General features: G+C 41.4%; 1 protein-coding gene and 1 long non-coding RNA gene across 4 annotated transcripts in view; both read right to left on the bottom strand.

The window, feature by feature from the left end:
• Positions 1–14,557, bottom strand: part of LOC137379450 (uncharacterized) — an 82,398-nt gene extending 67,841 nt beyond the window's left edge. For all 3 annotated transcript variants that reach the window (XR_010976818.1, XR_010976819.1, XR_010976817.1), the window contains exons 1-2: positions 14,476–14,557; positions 12,144–12,303 (exon numbers count right to left, since the gene is read on the bottom strand). This is a non-coding gene — a long non-coding RNA (uncharacterized lncRNA). The remainder of the gene's footprint in view (positions 1–12,143; positions 12,304–14,475) is intronic.
• Positions 13,401–14,469, bottom strand: wu:fb55g09 (uncharacterized). The gene has a single exon (XM_068050281.1). It carries the CDS (start codon positions 14,074–14,076, stop codon positions 13,528–13,530), a length of 549 nt encoding a protein of 182 aa, XP_067906382.1. The 5' UTR covers positions 14,077–14,469; the 3' UTR covers positions 13,401–13,527.
• Positions 14,558–16,240: the final 1,683 nt, after the last annotated feature.

The following is a 16,240-nucleotide window of genomic DNA, read 5'->3' as shown; positions in this document are numbered from 1 at the left end:
GGTGTGCAGGAGCACAGGAACTTGGGCATATATCATTGAAGGTGGCAGGATAGGTTGGGAGTGGTTAATAGAGCATACAGCATCCTAGGATTCATTAATAAGGTAATAAAGTACAAAAGCAAGGCAGTTGTGGTAAACGTGTACAGAACACTGGTTTGGTCTCAATTGGAGTATTGTGCCCAATTCTGGGCACCACACTTTTGGAAAGATGTGAAAGTATGAGTGCAGAAAAGATTCGTGCAAATGAAGCTCCTCATCCCTGGAACCAGTTATGTGGAAAGATTGGAGAAGTGGGTCCCTGGTCCACTATGACCCCAAACACCTTGCCCCCTTCCCACACAATTACAGGAGGTGCAATACATGCCTCTTTATCTCCAAGGCCCCCCAGACACTCCTTCCAGGTAAAGCAGCAATTTATTTGTACTTTCTTCAAATTTAGTATACTGTATTCACTGCTCACAATGCAGTCGCCTCTACATTAGTGAGGCCAAATGCAGATTGGGTGACCCCTGCACGGAACACCTCCGCTCAGTCCGAAAACATGAGCACTTCTGGTTGTTTGCCATTTCAACCCCCCCCCCCCCCCCCCCCACAAACTATCAGCCCTTTGCCTGCTATAGTGCTTCAGTGAACATTAATGCAAGCTCAGGGAGCAGCACTTGATCTTTTGATCAGGCACTCTACAGCCTTGCTAACTGAGCATAGAGTTCAATAATTTCAGAGCATGACTGGCCTTTTTATATATTTTTTTTTAAACCACATGCCTGTTTATGTAGACAGAGCTGCTTGTTATTCTGCCATTAACACACTTTGGACTAAGGCTTTGTCTTTCATCCCAAGCATTAGCACATTCTTTGCCTTTGTCCCAGGACAGCTTTGTTATTTAATCTCTCCTGTCCTCTGCCCCATCATACACCTTCCTGTTTGTTCTCCACCACCACAAACCCCCCACACCTGCTTAAAACCCAATTAGTTTCTAACCTTTGCCAGTTCTGAAGAAAGGTCACAGACCCGAAATGTAACTCTGCTTCTCTCCACAGCTGCTGCCTGACCTGCTGAGTCTTTTTAGCACTTGTTTTTATTGGAGAAGTTGGGACTGTTTTCCTTGAAGGTTTGGAAGATGTTCAAAATCTCAATCCTTCCACAAATGGGAACATTGTGAACAAGAGACTTAAAAATGGTACTTGGCAAAAGCAGCAATGGTGACATGAAAACCCCTTTACAAAGTGAATGGTTAAGATCTGGAACGCACGCCGAGTGTGATGGAGGTAGGTTCAATCAAGGCATTTAAGAGGGAATTGGATTGTTATCTGAAAAAGGAAGAATGCGCAGGGCTAGAGAGAGAAGGCACTAGGTAAATTGCTCTTGGACAGCAATGTGGACATGGGCTGAATGGTCTCCTGTGCTGTAACAATTGAGTTTTTTTTTTAAATAAACTTAAAAAGGAGCAATTCTCGCCAAGCCAGAAGCCAAGAGCCATAAAGCTCATTGATTTAAGTCAAGTAACAGAACAGACTGCACAAATAATTTAGTGAAGTAGCCCAAAGGGGAACTATACTGTTTTTCAAGCAAGGCACTGGATTTTAGCATTTTTAAAGTAAACGAAAAAAAGTGAACAGCTTAGCTTGCTGTAATAGAAGAAACTTCAGTTCTCCTATCCTACTAATGGTATGTCAGTTTGATAAATCATTGTGCCTGGTTATGCATTGTGGGATAGGAGTAGATATTGGGAACAATGTCCACATGGTTCCTCTTGATGTATTTCTGCCACTTTGATTAGATGTGAAGTTTTGCATAGACCACTTTGTAAGAATCATCCAGAAGACTTATTTAACAGAAGGACTGACTTCTGGTACATAGGAATGTTAGCAACAAGACAAGCTGTGGTAGTGAAATTTCTCTTGGGAGTACTGTTCACAGGAAACTGATGTAAAGGGTCTACAGAGGAAAATATTCATTGAGGGGATAGTTGGTTGGTTGGCAGGCCTGGTGGCAACTCAGCAGCCAGAGGTGTCATTTTACCACTTCCTGTGCATACAAGGACAGAAACATTAGCACTTTTAAATAAGAGGCTACAAGAGACAGACCTTTAACTTCAATATTGGAAGTTTGAATTGCTTTTCCTTCCTAGACAACTCCTGCATTTGCGAGAGCAAGAGCAGATCTGTACTCATGATAGATTTAACTACAGTTTCACTGACATTAAAACATTTAGTTCCAAGTCTCTAAGAAAGACTTGCATTTCATATGGCATCTTTCACCACTTCTGGACGTCCCAAACATTTTACAGTGGTACTTGAAGTGGAATAACAGTCCTAATGCAGGTGACTGCAACCCACGGCTCTCGAGCCACATACAGCTCTAGCATCTCATTTGTGGATCCCAAACTTTTCCAGTTGACTCGCATTAATCTGAACAAAGCCCAAGAAAAATTGGTCAAGAAAAGCAAGCATTAAGTTTTTATTGCAGGGATAAAAAGCTAATTATGCTGCACTTAATAGATTCAAATTAATGTTTTTTTGTTAAAATCATAATCGTTCTCCAAACCTGTGAGTTGCATAACTACACCATGGTTTATAGATAATGCCTTTGGTTTGAGGAACAATTTTTTTCTTTTAATGGAAAAAAACATTGTTTCTAATATAGCTGGAGATGACAGCACATTCAGAATTTAGAAGCTTTTAAAAAAAAAAAATCACAATAGCCAAAAAATTCTTAATTCTACACATCTTCCGTTTAGTTTTAAAGACGACTGACTAGTTAAAAAAATTGAGTTAGGTCTATTTTATTTTATGATGCATGAATTCAATACATGCAAATTATGTATTTTACCAGTAACAGTTGGTAATTTGCCATGTATTTGGTTTAAAAATGTCAAAACTTCATTTGTGGCTCCCAATAGTTTTTTTTTTAAAAAAGGTTCTTCAGCTTAAAAGTTGCTGACCCCTGTCCTAATGTATTCAATAGCTGACAGCCATTTTCTCTGGTGCACATTACTAAATTTATTGAATTAGCATGGCTTGCTACTGTAGGATTTAAACATGGAGGTCTGGTCCAAAAATCAAAATTAGTTCTAAAATGAGTTATGAACAGGGACAACCCTACAAACTACAGGCAACCAAACCCAAAAGTAGTTGAAGGTAAATTACCAGAAGGCATCCTGAAAGAATTAAACTAGATAGGTTTGCTTTGGCACAGTAAGAGGCAGTTAATAAATTTATGGGATGGCTGCCTTGGCTAACAGGTTTACTGGAAAGCTTAAAAGAAATTTTATGAATGCAATAGAATAGCCTGGATTTGGCCCCCAGTCCTAAAGCAACTGTGCTCATTGATGAGAAAACTGCTCACAAAGATCTAGCAAGTTGTATCAGTAAAGTGGAAATCCACATTAATTTGAATCCAGCGCTAAATCAAGGAGATTACTAGGTATCCAGTGATGTCATCAAGCAGGCAATCACATTGTGCTCAGATATGTTAACTAGAAGTAAAACAAATTATCTTTCACTTAAATGACTGGAACATGAACATGCAGATGGGACTACAGTAAAGTTAATATAAGATTTTATCAGAATGGACGTGATGTTTCTCAAATTTCAGGGCCAGAGGGGTTTATCAATTATGAACTAATATGCTCTTAAAGCCCAGTTACAACTCAACTTGCAACTTTCTCTAGCAAGATTAAGAGGGCAAGTTCTCGTCAGTTAGTGATTTCTACTTGATTGCAGTCTGCAGAGTCTTCTACACTTCCCCATAGGATGTGCTGTAGAATCACTGACAGCAACTTCTGGATTTCTACATTCAACAATCCAGGCTAATGAAATTTCTGTAAGACTGACAGCATGCACTGTACATTATAGCAATACTGTATATAAGTCATAATTTAGGCCACAAGAAAACAAGGAATAGGAGGCAAGGTCCAGAAAATTAGCTTAAAGAAACCAGTTGTGGAAAATGAAATTAGCGTGAAAAGGGATTACTAGCAATGTACCACAGGTATCAGTAGCAGCGCTGTTATTTAGTACATATACAAGTGATTTATAGCTGAGAGCAGAAGTAAAATAGTCCAAGTTTGCAGATGACCATTTTTTTTGTGCAGGGGGGAGGGGGAGAAAGAGAAAATGTGCAAGTGATTATGGGATCAAACTCCAGTGGACTTCAGCACAATCTACGTTGACACTTCCAAAGCTGTGTTCAGGCAATCCTGCATTGTCAGAGGTACTGTTAAATATAGATCCTATTAGTATTATTCAAAGGTTATGCTTGGTGGTATTGGTCTCTACAAGAATGTTGACCAAGACACAGGACAACTCCCTGAAATTACCTGATTATCTATAACTAAAAGGATAAAGTCTGTACAAGGTACCAGTATGGTTACACCTGGAATAATGTAGCCAAGTCTGAGCATCAAATTATGAAGATATCAAAAAAGTGGGTGCATCAGAAGGGCTTTTTGGGGGCACCAGTTCGGGACGAGATGCTTATTCCTGAAGCACATGACACGGTCCAGTAACATCCTTAAAACCTGTTGAGGCAACCACTTTAGACAGGGGGGAAAAAAAAAAATTCTGACCAGGTGCACAGGCCAAGGAACTGGGATGACAAAGTAGTAATTTTAACTGAGAGCAACAGCTATGGTGAATGTGCAGACTGCTACTTTTGTTCAATTGGAAGAGAAAAATCTGATCTCCCCTTCCATCGAAAGAACTGAAGGAACTTCAATTATCCCCTCTGCCCAAGTACCAGGGAGCTCAACACCTGGTGATGATGGCATCTTTAGTGATGGCAAAAGACAGACAAAGATTGAAATGGGAGAAATTGTGATAAGTAGCCAAAAGAGTCATCTATGCAGAGATCGCTTGCCTGTTGTAACTCAACTGCTGGCGTGAGGTTACATCAGTGATTTTCATAAACCATTCCCAGTTCTAGAATTTGATCAATCTCATAGCTGGTTTGTAACTAATATACCAGAGGAAGAAACAACCCACCCCCTCAAATTAGAACTTTCCAAATCACAATTGACAAACTGAAGTTTAAATACAGCTTCTACCGTAATTTACTTTAGCAGAAAACAGGAAAGTTTGAGGCTGAAGGAAACTTGTCGCTAGGAATCAACGTACAATTTCAGTCTGTGCTCACAGGGACAAGCTGTCTCTTCAGTTAGTGAGTATGCAGCCAAATAAACATTAAACGTGCTCCTGTGTAACACTGACAAGACTGCAATGACTGACTATCCAGTGTTGCTGAGGTGACGGAGGTCCTTTTCTTTGAAGTGATTGTTTTGTACATTAGTGCTTGCTAGCCACTTTAGGCTATGAATAATGTGGAATCACCTGTAGGCAAGACTGGATAGGAAATGCAGATTCCTTCCTTCAAGGAAGTGAACTAGTTGAGATTCGTGAACCCCGATTTTGTGTAGGACATTTTCCTTCACTGCACAGTGAAAAGCCCCAACAACTTTGCGTGCACACACTGTAGCATGTAAATCCAAAAGTTAACTAATCTCAGCTGGTCCCTGTGGGACCAGTTGCTGACCTGCAGATTAGAAACAAGATAAGGCAGTAGCAAGAATTTGAGCCGATTGCCCAATGAATTAATGACCAAAAAATTGAGATATTATTGAAGAGTTTAACCTTTGAGTGTAGGCCATTTAGCTCAAGCCTTTTCTGCCGATGCGATCATGGCTGATGTGTAACCCAGCTCCATATACCCACCTTTGCCCCATATCCCTCAACCTGGATAACAAATTGATCAATTTCAGTTTTAAACTTAACAATTGATCTAGCATTTATTGCTGTTTTGAAGAGTTCTAAACTTCTACCATCTTTTGTATAAAAAGTATTGTATAATTTCACTCCTGAAAGTCTGGCTCTAATTTTTAGACCATGCCCCTTCATCCTAGACACCCCAATCAATTGTATTAGTTTCTAGTTCCTTTGTGCCCCTTAGTACCTCAAAGACTTTAAACAAAATCACCTCAATCTAAATTCTAAAAACACAACCCTGATGTGTAATCCCTCCGTGTAATTTAACCCTAGAGAGAGTCTAGATATAATTTTGCTATATCTACACTGCACTCCTTCAAAGGCCAATATATTCTGTCAAGAAAACCTGATATGCAAAAGGAGGATTTTTTAAATGCGATCATTTCATTAAAGGTTTAATATAGGTTTCCAAACAAAAAGCTGGAATTCTTTAAAAAGCTGGCAGCCAAGATGGCAACTACAATTTGCATTTGAACAGTTTGCACATTCCAAGCCAAAGAGGAAACATGTCTGATGAGCCTGCACCCAAAATAATGGCTTGCTCTACTGATTAAACCACCCGAGATTGCTTTCATTAACAAGACATTCAAAGCTAAACTGGGACATTAACACTGAAAGGGCAAAGGGAACAGAGATTGAAATTCCTAAGCTTGAATCTGGTTAGAAGGCACCAGAGAATAGAGAGACAGGCATGTGACCATCTGTCATCTGTGAAAGCTGGGAATGTCGCTTGGACAAAGATGATAAGCCAATGACCAAAACTGGCCAGAAGTCAGTCCCTGGAAGGAGTGAACAGTGGTTCACTGGATAGAAGTGCCACTGAGGTACTGTAGGGAAATAATAGCCCACGAACTTCCAATGGCTCGACATGGCATATGAAAAACCTAAGTCCATGTAAGACAGTATTTTGACTGGCCAAAACTCCAAAGATGTGGTAGAGTTGTGTAAAACTTGCCACATGTGCTAGGTTGTGGGGAAGCCCCAAGTTACAATAAAACTTGCACCCCTAATTCCCATACCTGCTTTTGGGGAACTGTTCAGCAGAGTGCTGGCAGATTGCATGGGGCCCCTACTGAAAACAAAAAAAAAAAAGGGCAACCAGTATCTTCGCACCACTATGGATGTGGCTATCCAATTGCCAGAGGCCACTCCCAAGAACTCTGCCAAGGCAGTGGAGGAGGGGCTAACCCAATTCTTTACCCAATATGGGCTATCTGCTGACATCCAGTTGGATCAGGGCACAAATTTCACGTCTAGAATCTTTCAAAAAGAAATGGGCAATCTGGCATAACAGCTAAAGTCCTCAAAGGGCTTAAATTTCTCCTGTTTGCCACTCAGGACTCACCCAATGACTTCACCAGCATGAGGAGAGAGATCTACTTAAACTAATCAAGGACAGGTTTTTGGGACCCAGGGATGAGTCTTCAATATTAAACTACATTTACAGGTTCTGGGAGTAACTCAAAGGCCTATGCAATGGCTTAGGAACACCTAAAAACCTCTAGACAGCCATGAAAATGCAGACAGAAAGATGCCAAGGCCAGAACAGTTCAGCCTGGAGACCATGTATTAGTACTGCTCCCAATTCAGGGTGAAGCCCTGTAGGCCATTTCATTGGCTCAGAGTGGCAGAAAGGATTTGCCAAGTAAATTTGATTAACATCCCAGACTGAAGGAAAAATACAAATGCTGTGCCACATGAACATGCTAAAAATATCACAGCTGGGAAAGGGGATGGAAAATAAAGGACAAGCACGGGTCTGTCAGCTGGTCAGGAATGAAGGGGATAAAGGCACAGTGAGGACCCATGAAATGTTTATTTTTTCCCCCCTCCCCCAGTTTTCTGCAGATGTGCAGGTTTTACTACAGGTTTGTTCCAAACTTCAGCAATATAGCCACCCCACTGACACTAACTGCAGCAAAGAGCCAAGATAGTTCCAGAAGGCCTGGTGGGGCATGTGAAGCTGAGCTGCCAGTTGTGGGCCCCAAGACCAAGACTCCAGGGGAAGAAAGCAATCTACAATTCTGCCTACAAGAAAACTCAACCAGGTGGGCCAGCCACAAAGTGCACTTCTAATGACCAAATACTTCAAGAACACAATAGAATCACCCAACCTCAGACTATTCACAGAATAATAGTGAAGAGGCCCTTCGGCCGATCGAGTCTGCACTGATGCATTAAAGACACCTGACCTGTCTATCTAATCCCATTTGCCAGCACTTGGCCCATAGTCTTGAATGTTATGCCATGCAAAGTGCTCATCAAGGCACTTTTTAAAAAGGATGTGAGGCAACCTGCCTCTACCACCCTCCCAGGCAGGGCATTCCAGACAGTCACCACCCTCTGGGTAAAAAAGTTCTTCCTCAAATCCCCCTTAAACCTCCCTCCCCTCACCTTACACTTGCGACCCCTCGTAACTGACCCTTCAACTAAGGGGAACAGCTGCTCCCTATCCACCCTGTCCATGCCCCTCATAATCTTGTACACCTCGATCAGGTCACCCCTCAGTCTTCTCTGCTCCAGCATAAATAACCCAACCCTATCCAACCTCTCCTCATAGCTTAAATGTTGCATCCCAGGCAACATCCTGGTGAATTGCCTCTGCATCCCCTCCAATGCAATCACATCCTTCCTATAATGTGGAAACCAGAATTGCAGAGTACTCCAGCTGTGGCCTTGCCAAAGTTCTATACAGCTCCAACATGACCTCCCTGCTTTTGTAATCTATGCCTCGATTGATAAAGGCAAGTGTCCCATATGCCTTTTTCACCACCCTATTAACCTGCCCTTCTGCCTTCAGAGATCTATGGACAAACACACCAAGGTCCCTTTGTTCCTCGGAACTTCCCAGTGTCAGGCCATTCATTGAATACTTCCGTGTCACATTACTCCTTCCAAAGTGCATCACCTCACACTTTTCAGCATTAATTCCATCTGCCACTTCTCTGCCTATTTGACCATCCCGTCTATATCTTCCTGTAACCTAAGACACTCCACCTGTTAACCACTCGGCCAATCTTTGTGTCATCCGCGAACTTACTGATCCTTCCACCCCACAGTCATCTATGTCGTTTATATAAATGACAAACAATAGGGGACCCAGCACAGATCCCTGTGGTACACCACTGGACACTGGCTTCCAGTCACTAAAACAGCCATCTGTCATCACTCACTCTCTCCTACACCGAAGCCAATTTTGAATCCACCTCATCAAGTTACCTTGTATCCCATGTGCATTTGCTTTCTTGATAAGTCTCCCACGTGGTAGCTTGTCAAAGGCTTTGCTGAAATCCATTTAAACTACATCAACTGCACTACCCTCATCTACACACCTGGTCACATGCAACCAAAATTCAATCAAATTTGTTGGGCATGACCTCCCTCTGACAAAGCTGACTATTCCTAATCAAATTTTGCCTCCCCAAGTGGAGATAGATTCTCTCCAATAGTTTCCCTACCACAGACGTGAGACTCACTGGTCTGTAGTTCCCTGGCTTATCTCTACAACCTTTCTTAAATAGTGGGACTACATTAGCTGTTCTCCAGTCCTCTGGCACCTCCCCCGTGGCCAGAGAGGAATTAAAAATTAGGGTCAGAGCCCCTGCAATCTCCACCCTTGCCTCCCACAGCATCCTGGGCCACAAATCGTCCAGACCTGGAGATTTGTCCACTTTTAAGCCTTCCAAAACTTCCAACACCTTGTCACTCCCTATGACAACTTGCTCAAGAGCCTTAGTCTCAGAGTTCCATATCTACATCCTCATTCTCTTGGGTGAAGACAGATGTGAAGTATTCATTCAACACCCTACCAATGTTCTCTTGCTCCATCAACAAATTTCCCCCATGGCCCCTAATGGGTCCTACTCTTTCCCTGGTTATCATCTTCCCATTGATATACTTTTAGAATATCTTGGTATTTTCCCTAATTTTACCAGCCAGAGCTTTCTCATATCCCCTCTTTGCTCTCCTAATTCCTTTCTTAAGTTCCATCCTACATTTTCTGTACTCCACTAATGCTTCCATTGATTTTCTCTCCTTGTACTTGCTAAAAGCCTCTCTTTTCCTTCGCATCGTACCCTGAATGTTCCTAGTCATCCATGGTTCTCTGGGCTTGTTGCTCCTACCCACTACCCTAGAGGGAACATGTTGGGCCTGTACCCTCCCTATTTCCTTTTTGAATTCCCTCCACTGCTCTTCTGTAGATTTCCTGACAAGTAACTCTTTCCAGTCTACCTTGGCCAGATCCGGCCTTATTTTACTAAAATTCGCTCTCCCCCAATCCAAAACCATTTTTTTTCGCAACTTGTCTATTTCTTTCTCCATAACAAGCTTAAACTGTACCACGTTGTGGTCGCTATCACCAAAATGCTCCCCCACCAAACACGACCACCTGTCCGGCTTCATTCCCCAGAATTAGGTCCAGCACTGCACCCTCCCTTGTTGGATCATATTGAGCTAAAAAGTTCTCCTGTATACATTAAGAACTCACTCCATCTAAGCTCTTAACACGATGACTATCCCAATTAATGTTGGGAAAAGTTGAAATCACCTAATATAATTACCCTATTATTTTTACACACCTCCATGACAGATTCCCCTGGTGAGGCTACCCAAACTTACCTTCCGTCCCGGTTCCATTGCATCCTCCTCGGTCGGCTGGGCTGCAGTCTCAGCAGTGGTTGATTGGCCGACAGCTGAGAGGCGGGACCTCCCCTCAAGCAGGTGGAAGTCCTGTCTCAGGCCAATTAAAGCCTGGGGATCTGTAAAATATGGGACAGATCCCCAGGCTGGGCGGCAGCGGCACCGACATTTACGTCAGAGTCTGGCTCCCGTCCGCCCAGCGTAAAATTCTGGCCATGGTCTTTTATCCACCACCACCCACCACCACCCCCCCCCCCCCAGGTGCTTTTCAAAAATTAAATTCACCAAAGTCAATTTTACAACTGTTAAGGTGGTTCACCACCTCTAATCCAGTACCATAATTACATTGAACTTGTACTTTTGTACAACTGATGAGCCAAAAATCAAAATCTTTACTCAAGATACCAGCATAGAAGCTTACTGGAATAAACAACTGAATGCCAAGTTAGTTTCCAATATCCTTTTTGAAGCTGTTCTTGCTTGTTCAGTTCCAATCCTCAACATTAAACAACATTTTGTTTTACTCAAAGGTCTCAATAGTTGCCAAGAGCAGAAATTGAGATGTTGTATTAGGATATTCATAATCAATAGAAGGAAAAAAAAAACATTAGCAACAAAACTGTATTTTTAATATAACCTGTGACTGAAACCACACCTGCCAAGATATTAATCTTCTGGAACATTTTTGAACTGTTACCAGACTTGAAATAACTTGTTTAAAAAGACTACAGTGGCTGAAAGCATGGCTGTATATTTGCATTCTAAAACAGTTGCATTAAGAGAACGGAAGTACTCCCTGATTCAATTAGCCAGATGGATTTTCAGTGGTGATGATCAAGAGAGACAGAGAGTCATTGAGCCAGCAGACTACTTACCACAAAAACATTAAAAAATTCTATATCACTAAATGACGACAAATCAAGATTCATAAGTTATTTGTAAGCATTTTATTTAATACTTTAAAAAACTTCCCTTTTCACGTGTTGAGGCCACTGCAGGGGTTGAATTCTGAAATGCCATACATCAGGTTTAATTAACTTTTTAATGACATGAAAATTACCAAGAAGCCAAAAGGAAAAAGTGTCATAATGGAAATTGACAATTCAAGGATAAGTCTGAAATCTCCCAGATTTCCAGAAAAAACTCAAATCATCTGCAGAGAAAATATTCTGCATCAAGAACTGCTACTGATAAAGATAACATGTTTAAATACATAAAGCACATTCTAATTTAAATCATGCCTTCCACAGGGGTCTCGAAAGTGGATTTTAAACCCTGCATGGTTAACACAGCTCAACTTTACTTTTCTTTATTAAAAACTCAAGTTCCTCAAACCAATAAAGTTTAGAGCAAGTGCAATAGCACTTCAGTGATTTGTATACAGAATTGGTGTCAACCACTTTAACTTGAAACTGTTGCCAAAGGAGTCAACATTAGTTCTTGCAGACTTAAAAAATAAAAAAAAGCTGCTGGAAGTGGCTGTTGAAAAAATAAGTCACTGGTTGTGGAATTCATTTCCTACTCAAATGATAAATGCTTTTTCCACCCTTTATTGAATAAAAGGTTTATTTCTTTTAATTGCACAAATTATCCACTAGTAGAGAATTTAGATCAGGGATCTCAAATCAAAAGCTTTGCATGGTCAATAGGTTTTCCATTTCATAAACCTGGATAAACTCAATAGCTTTTTCTGCTATGTAATGTGCTTTGTGTGCCAGCAGATTCAGTGGGCACAATTACCTGGAAATCACACCAGCTGTCGACTGCTGCGTGGACTCCAGATCATGGACAGTCATCAGCAGGCTCCCAACCATTTTTCATGGTCCTGGACTGCAACAGTCTGCCTAGGGTAACAGCCATCTGTAGACAGGTTTCTTGTGCCTTTCAGGAGGTCCCAATGCTGTGAGATAAGAAGAAGAGTAAGCATCGATATGCAAGGGTGCGATGTACACGAATAGTAGGCACACAATTAGAGACTATTCCCCTGTAGTAGTAGATGGCAGGGAATGAACAGGATGGATAAAAGATAATTGTATAACCTAAACATTTGGGTTTATCCTTTAACTACAAAGATTGAGAGCAAAGCCATGCAAAGGAGATTTCAATTCAGAAAGTCTTCAAAGCCAAAATAAGGCACAACCATTGTACAGAAATGTTATATCACTTATCTATTTGTAAACTCATTCTAAATGAAAAATTAAGCTTTGGAGTGATAGCATTTAAGGATACTACACATTGGAAGATTTTAACCCAGTCTTTACAAAGACTGCACTGTTAATTTATTCATCGCCTGGTCTCAGTCACATCAGACATGCAATATTGCATTGTCTAGAGTAGTGCCATTGCAAAATATGCATCCCAACCATTTGCAAACTTCAGATAAAGTTAGAAGGAAAAGAATTATGTATTTCCAGCCTAAATAGATGCATTTTATTTTATCCACCTTTTCCAAGATGAGGCTAGTGTGCAACTCACTTGTTCACCTGATCTCTTCACACTCCATCAGGGCCTTAAAGAGTGCAAGAATCAAAAAAAACTGGTTCAAGGGAAGTTAACATAATTGACAATGATAAAATCCAAGCTGGTGCAAAATAAGGAATTTACTTTAACTTAAAATGGGTAGAGCAGCACTCCTACTACCATATATGCATAGACTACTATTCTAGTGAAAAGCATTGTAGCCTTTCCAACTCACCAGTTTATGCTAATGAAACAGGTTGGGAGAGAAAAAAAAAATTACAAACTAGGCCAGTCTGAATTTCTAGTTACTAATGTCAACAGAAGGGAAGATTTCCTGACAAGGTGAAAGACTTGACCCAAGCACATCTCCCATCTATCAGAACAGTGTGATGACCAGAAAACAATGTATTAGAAATAAAGTGTATTGCATGAACATCTTTTAATTTCTAGGAAAGTATAAATAGTCACTGCCTGATGGAAAGCTAATCTTCAATTCTAAAATTTTATTCTTTATATAGATATAAAGACAGAAACATCTAAAATCTGACACCTTTATTTTACAAGATTAATTCAAAGCCCTACACACTTGTGTCAACGTCTTTGGTTTCTGAGAATTCCAACTTGAATTTTCTGTGATACAATCCAAATAAAATAGTGTCTTTAACTAGATCTCAGAATTCACATTATCTTCCAACCCATTATACATATCTTCAAAGTTTCTCTTTAGGAACGTCTCCGTTCTGTCTACATCTTTTTCTGCAGAAGAATATTGCTCAGGCACACTTTGTGACAACTGTCCATGCTCACCACTCTTGAGCGATTCAGTATTTGTTTGTTCAAGGCCCCCACGCGAGTGATCCAAGTAAAATAGGTAGCCTATCATACCATCCCCTTCCTCTTGCCAGTAACTGGGGCAGTCTGCAGCTTGCTTTTTGAGTTCCTGGTATTTCTCATGCATTAGAAACTGGGTTGTGTTCCTTGGGGCTCTCATACCCGGTGCCCTTTTGCCATTGATGTTAACAGGTCTGAGCAAAGCCCTGAGGTCAATGTGGTTGTATGTTCTTCCTCTCTCACACTTGTGCCACTGCTGCTGCCGTCTCCTTTTCTTCCATTTTTGCTGGCGGGTATAGCGGCATTTGGATCTACATCGTTTATACCTCTTCTGAAAGGAGTGGGGCTTCTTCCAGCCTTCATTTACAACATTACCTCCCATAGTCTCCAAGACACCAGAGAGAGGGAGAAGGAAATCCACTTTTTAAAAAACTTAACCTCAATTGAGAGTGAGTCCAGTGTCCCCCCCCAATACAAAGTGAGCAAGTCCTGTGTGGGACTCTATTAAAAATCTTTTTTACTTAGAAAGAGAATGCAATTAGAAAGTTGTTCACGGTTTTAAAAGAAGACTGGTAGTATTAGCCAAGTCAAAACAAGGCGGCCTTGACAACCAAGGAACCTAGGAGGATGGTGGGAGGAGCTCAACAACCACCAAGATCACACCCCCGTAAAATAATACCTCCTCCCAACGCTGAATAACGGCGTCAACAGTTACGATAAATAAATAAAATTGGAAAAGAAATCCCGCTTGTTTTGACGAAGCCCCCCTCCCCAGCAGTACCTGGCGCACTCGCTCCCCCGCTGCCTCCTCCGCCTCTCCCAGCGGACAGACTAACAGATAACGTTCTGGAAACGTCTCTTACACACACAGCCGGCGCACGCGAGGGGCGGAGTAACACTATTGCCAAGGGTGATGGCCAATCAGGTCCACCCACCGGTGCCATGACGTCGCCCGCAGCACAAAAATGCCCGGATGACGGTTGCTAGGTGCTTGAAATGTTTATTCACCCCCCCACCCCGCTTATTGCTTTATATGTATATATAGGGTGTTTCAATTTGGAAACCAAAGTGAGGTGAGAAAGAATTTAAAATTATAATACAATATAAAATCTGCTGTGGTGGTGGGTGGATGGATGGGCAGGTACATGGAGCAGGGAGGTGGCGGGGTGGGCAGGTACATGGGGCAGGGAGGTGGCAGGTACATGGGGGGGTGGCAGTGTGGGCAGGTACATGGGGGGTGGCAGGGTGGGCAGGTACATGGAGCAGAGGGTGGGCAGGTACAGTTTAATGCAGGTAAAATAAAGGTGAAACAGGTATCTAGGTTGTGCTACTGGGAACACATTCAATGGCAGTTTCTAACCCTAACCTCAATCCCTGGTCCTAACCCTGAACTCAACAGGTGTTGTCAATAGCGTGATGTGGAATTGACTATAGTGTGAGTAGTCATTGTGATGTCATCGTTAATGCTGGCCAGCTGCATTGTTAATAGTCACTTAGTTAAATTCTAAGTTGAAGTATTGTGTACAATTTTGGGTATCTGATGATAAAAGGGGGAGAAACAATGTTGAAATAGTGTGTAGGTTCACTGGAAAGTTTCCAGGGATGAGATGCAACAGTTATGAATGGAGATTTGAAACTAGGGTTTTACATTGGAGTAGAAAAGTTTGGAGGTGACTTGATTTAACGTCTTCAAGATAATGAAGGCTGTGATGAGGAGAACAACAATAGATTGTTTATATTAGTTGTCAAGGCTGTCACAAGAGGGCACAAATTTAGAATAATTAAAGGGGCGGGGTAAGGTTGAACAATTTGTTTACATAGAAAATGGTTAGAATATGGAATTTTCTGCTAGAAGTTGTTGTTAAAGCAGAGACCATATGTTTTTGGAAAATAGTTACTCAAAAAAGAGGAATTCCAAAATATGTTTGAGGAGTGAACAGGATTGTAATTTGACGAGGGAGGCTCATATGCTGAACAATAAACACCGATGTAGATTAGTTCTCTTCACTGCCTTTCGACCCCTCTACCTGCCCCTGTGCTGCTTGACTGCTTATCCAATATCCAATCCTCAATGAACTTCAATCTCCTCCACTTAAATATTGGGAAGACTTAAGCCATTGTCTTTGGTCCTGCCATAAACACTCTGCCCTTAACTAATTCCATTTCCCAGTCCTGACATTGTCTAGGATTGAACCACACTGTTTTCAATCTTCTTCTATACTGACTGTTTGACCCTGTACCATCCTGATCACAAAGACTATCCACTTTATCATATTGCCCACCTCCACCCTTGCCTCAGCCTATCTTCTGTTCAAACTCATCCATGTATTTGACATCTTCAGACTTGGCTTTTCCAATGTTTTCTTTGTTTAGTCAACAAAAAACAACAACTTTTATTTATATAGCACCTGCTAAAACATCCAAGTGGTTCACAGGTGCATTATTAAACAAAGTTTGACAATGAGCAAAATAAGGTGATATTAGGGCATGTTACCAAAAGCTTGGTCAAAGAGGTAGGTTTTGAGGAGCGGCATAAAGGAGAAAAG

Source organism: Heterodontus francisci, chromosome 18, assembly GCF_036365525.1.
Source record: "Heterodontus francisci isolate sHetFra1 chromosome 18, sHetFra1.hap1, whole genome shotgun sequence".
Taxonomy (NCBI): Eukaryota; Metazoa; Chordata; class Chondrichthyes; order Heterodontiformes; family Heterodontidae; genus Heterodontus; species Heterodontus francisci.
Note: the sequence above shows the minus strand (reverse complement) of the source record. Positions and strands in the feature narration are given on the sequence as shown.

Excerpts from the sequence above, each read along its gene's own strand:
- wu:fb55g09 (XM_068050281.1), bottom strand. The coding sequence starts at position 14,076 with ATGGGAGGTAATGTTGTAAATGAAGGCTGGAAGAAGCCCCACTCCTTT.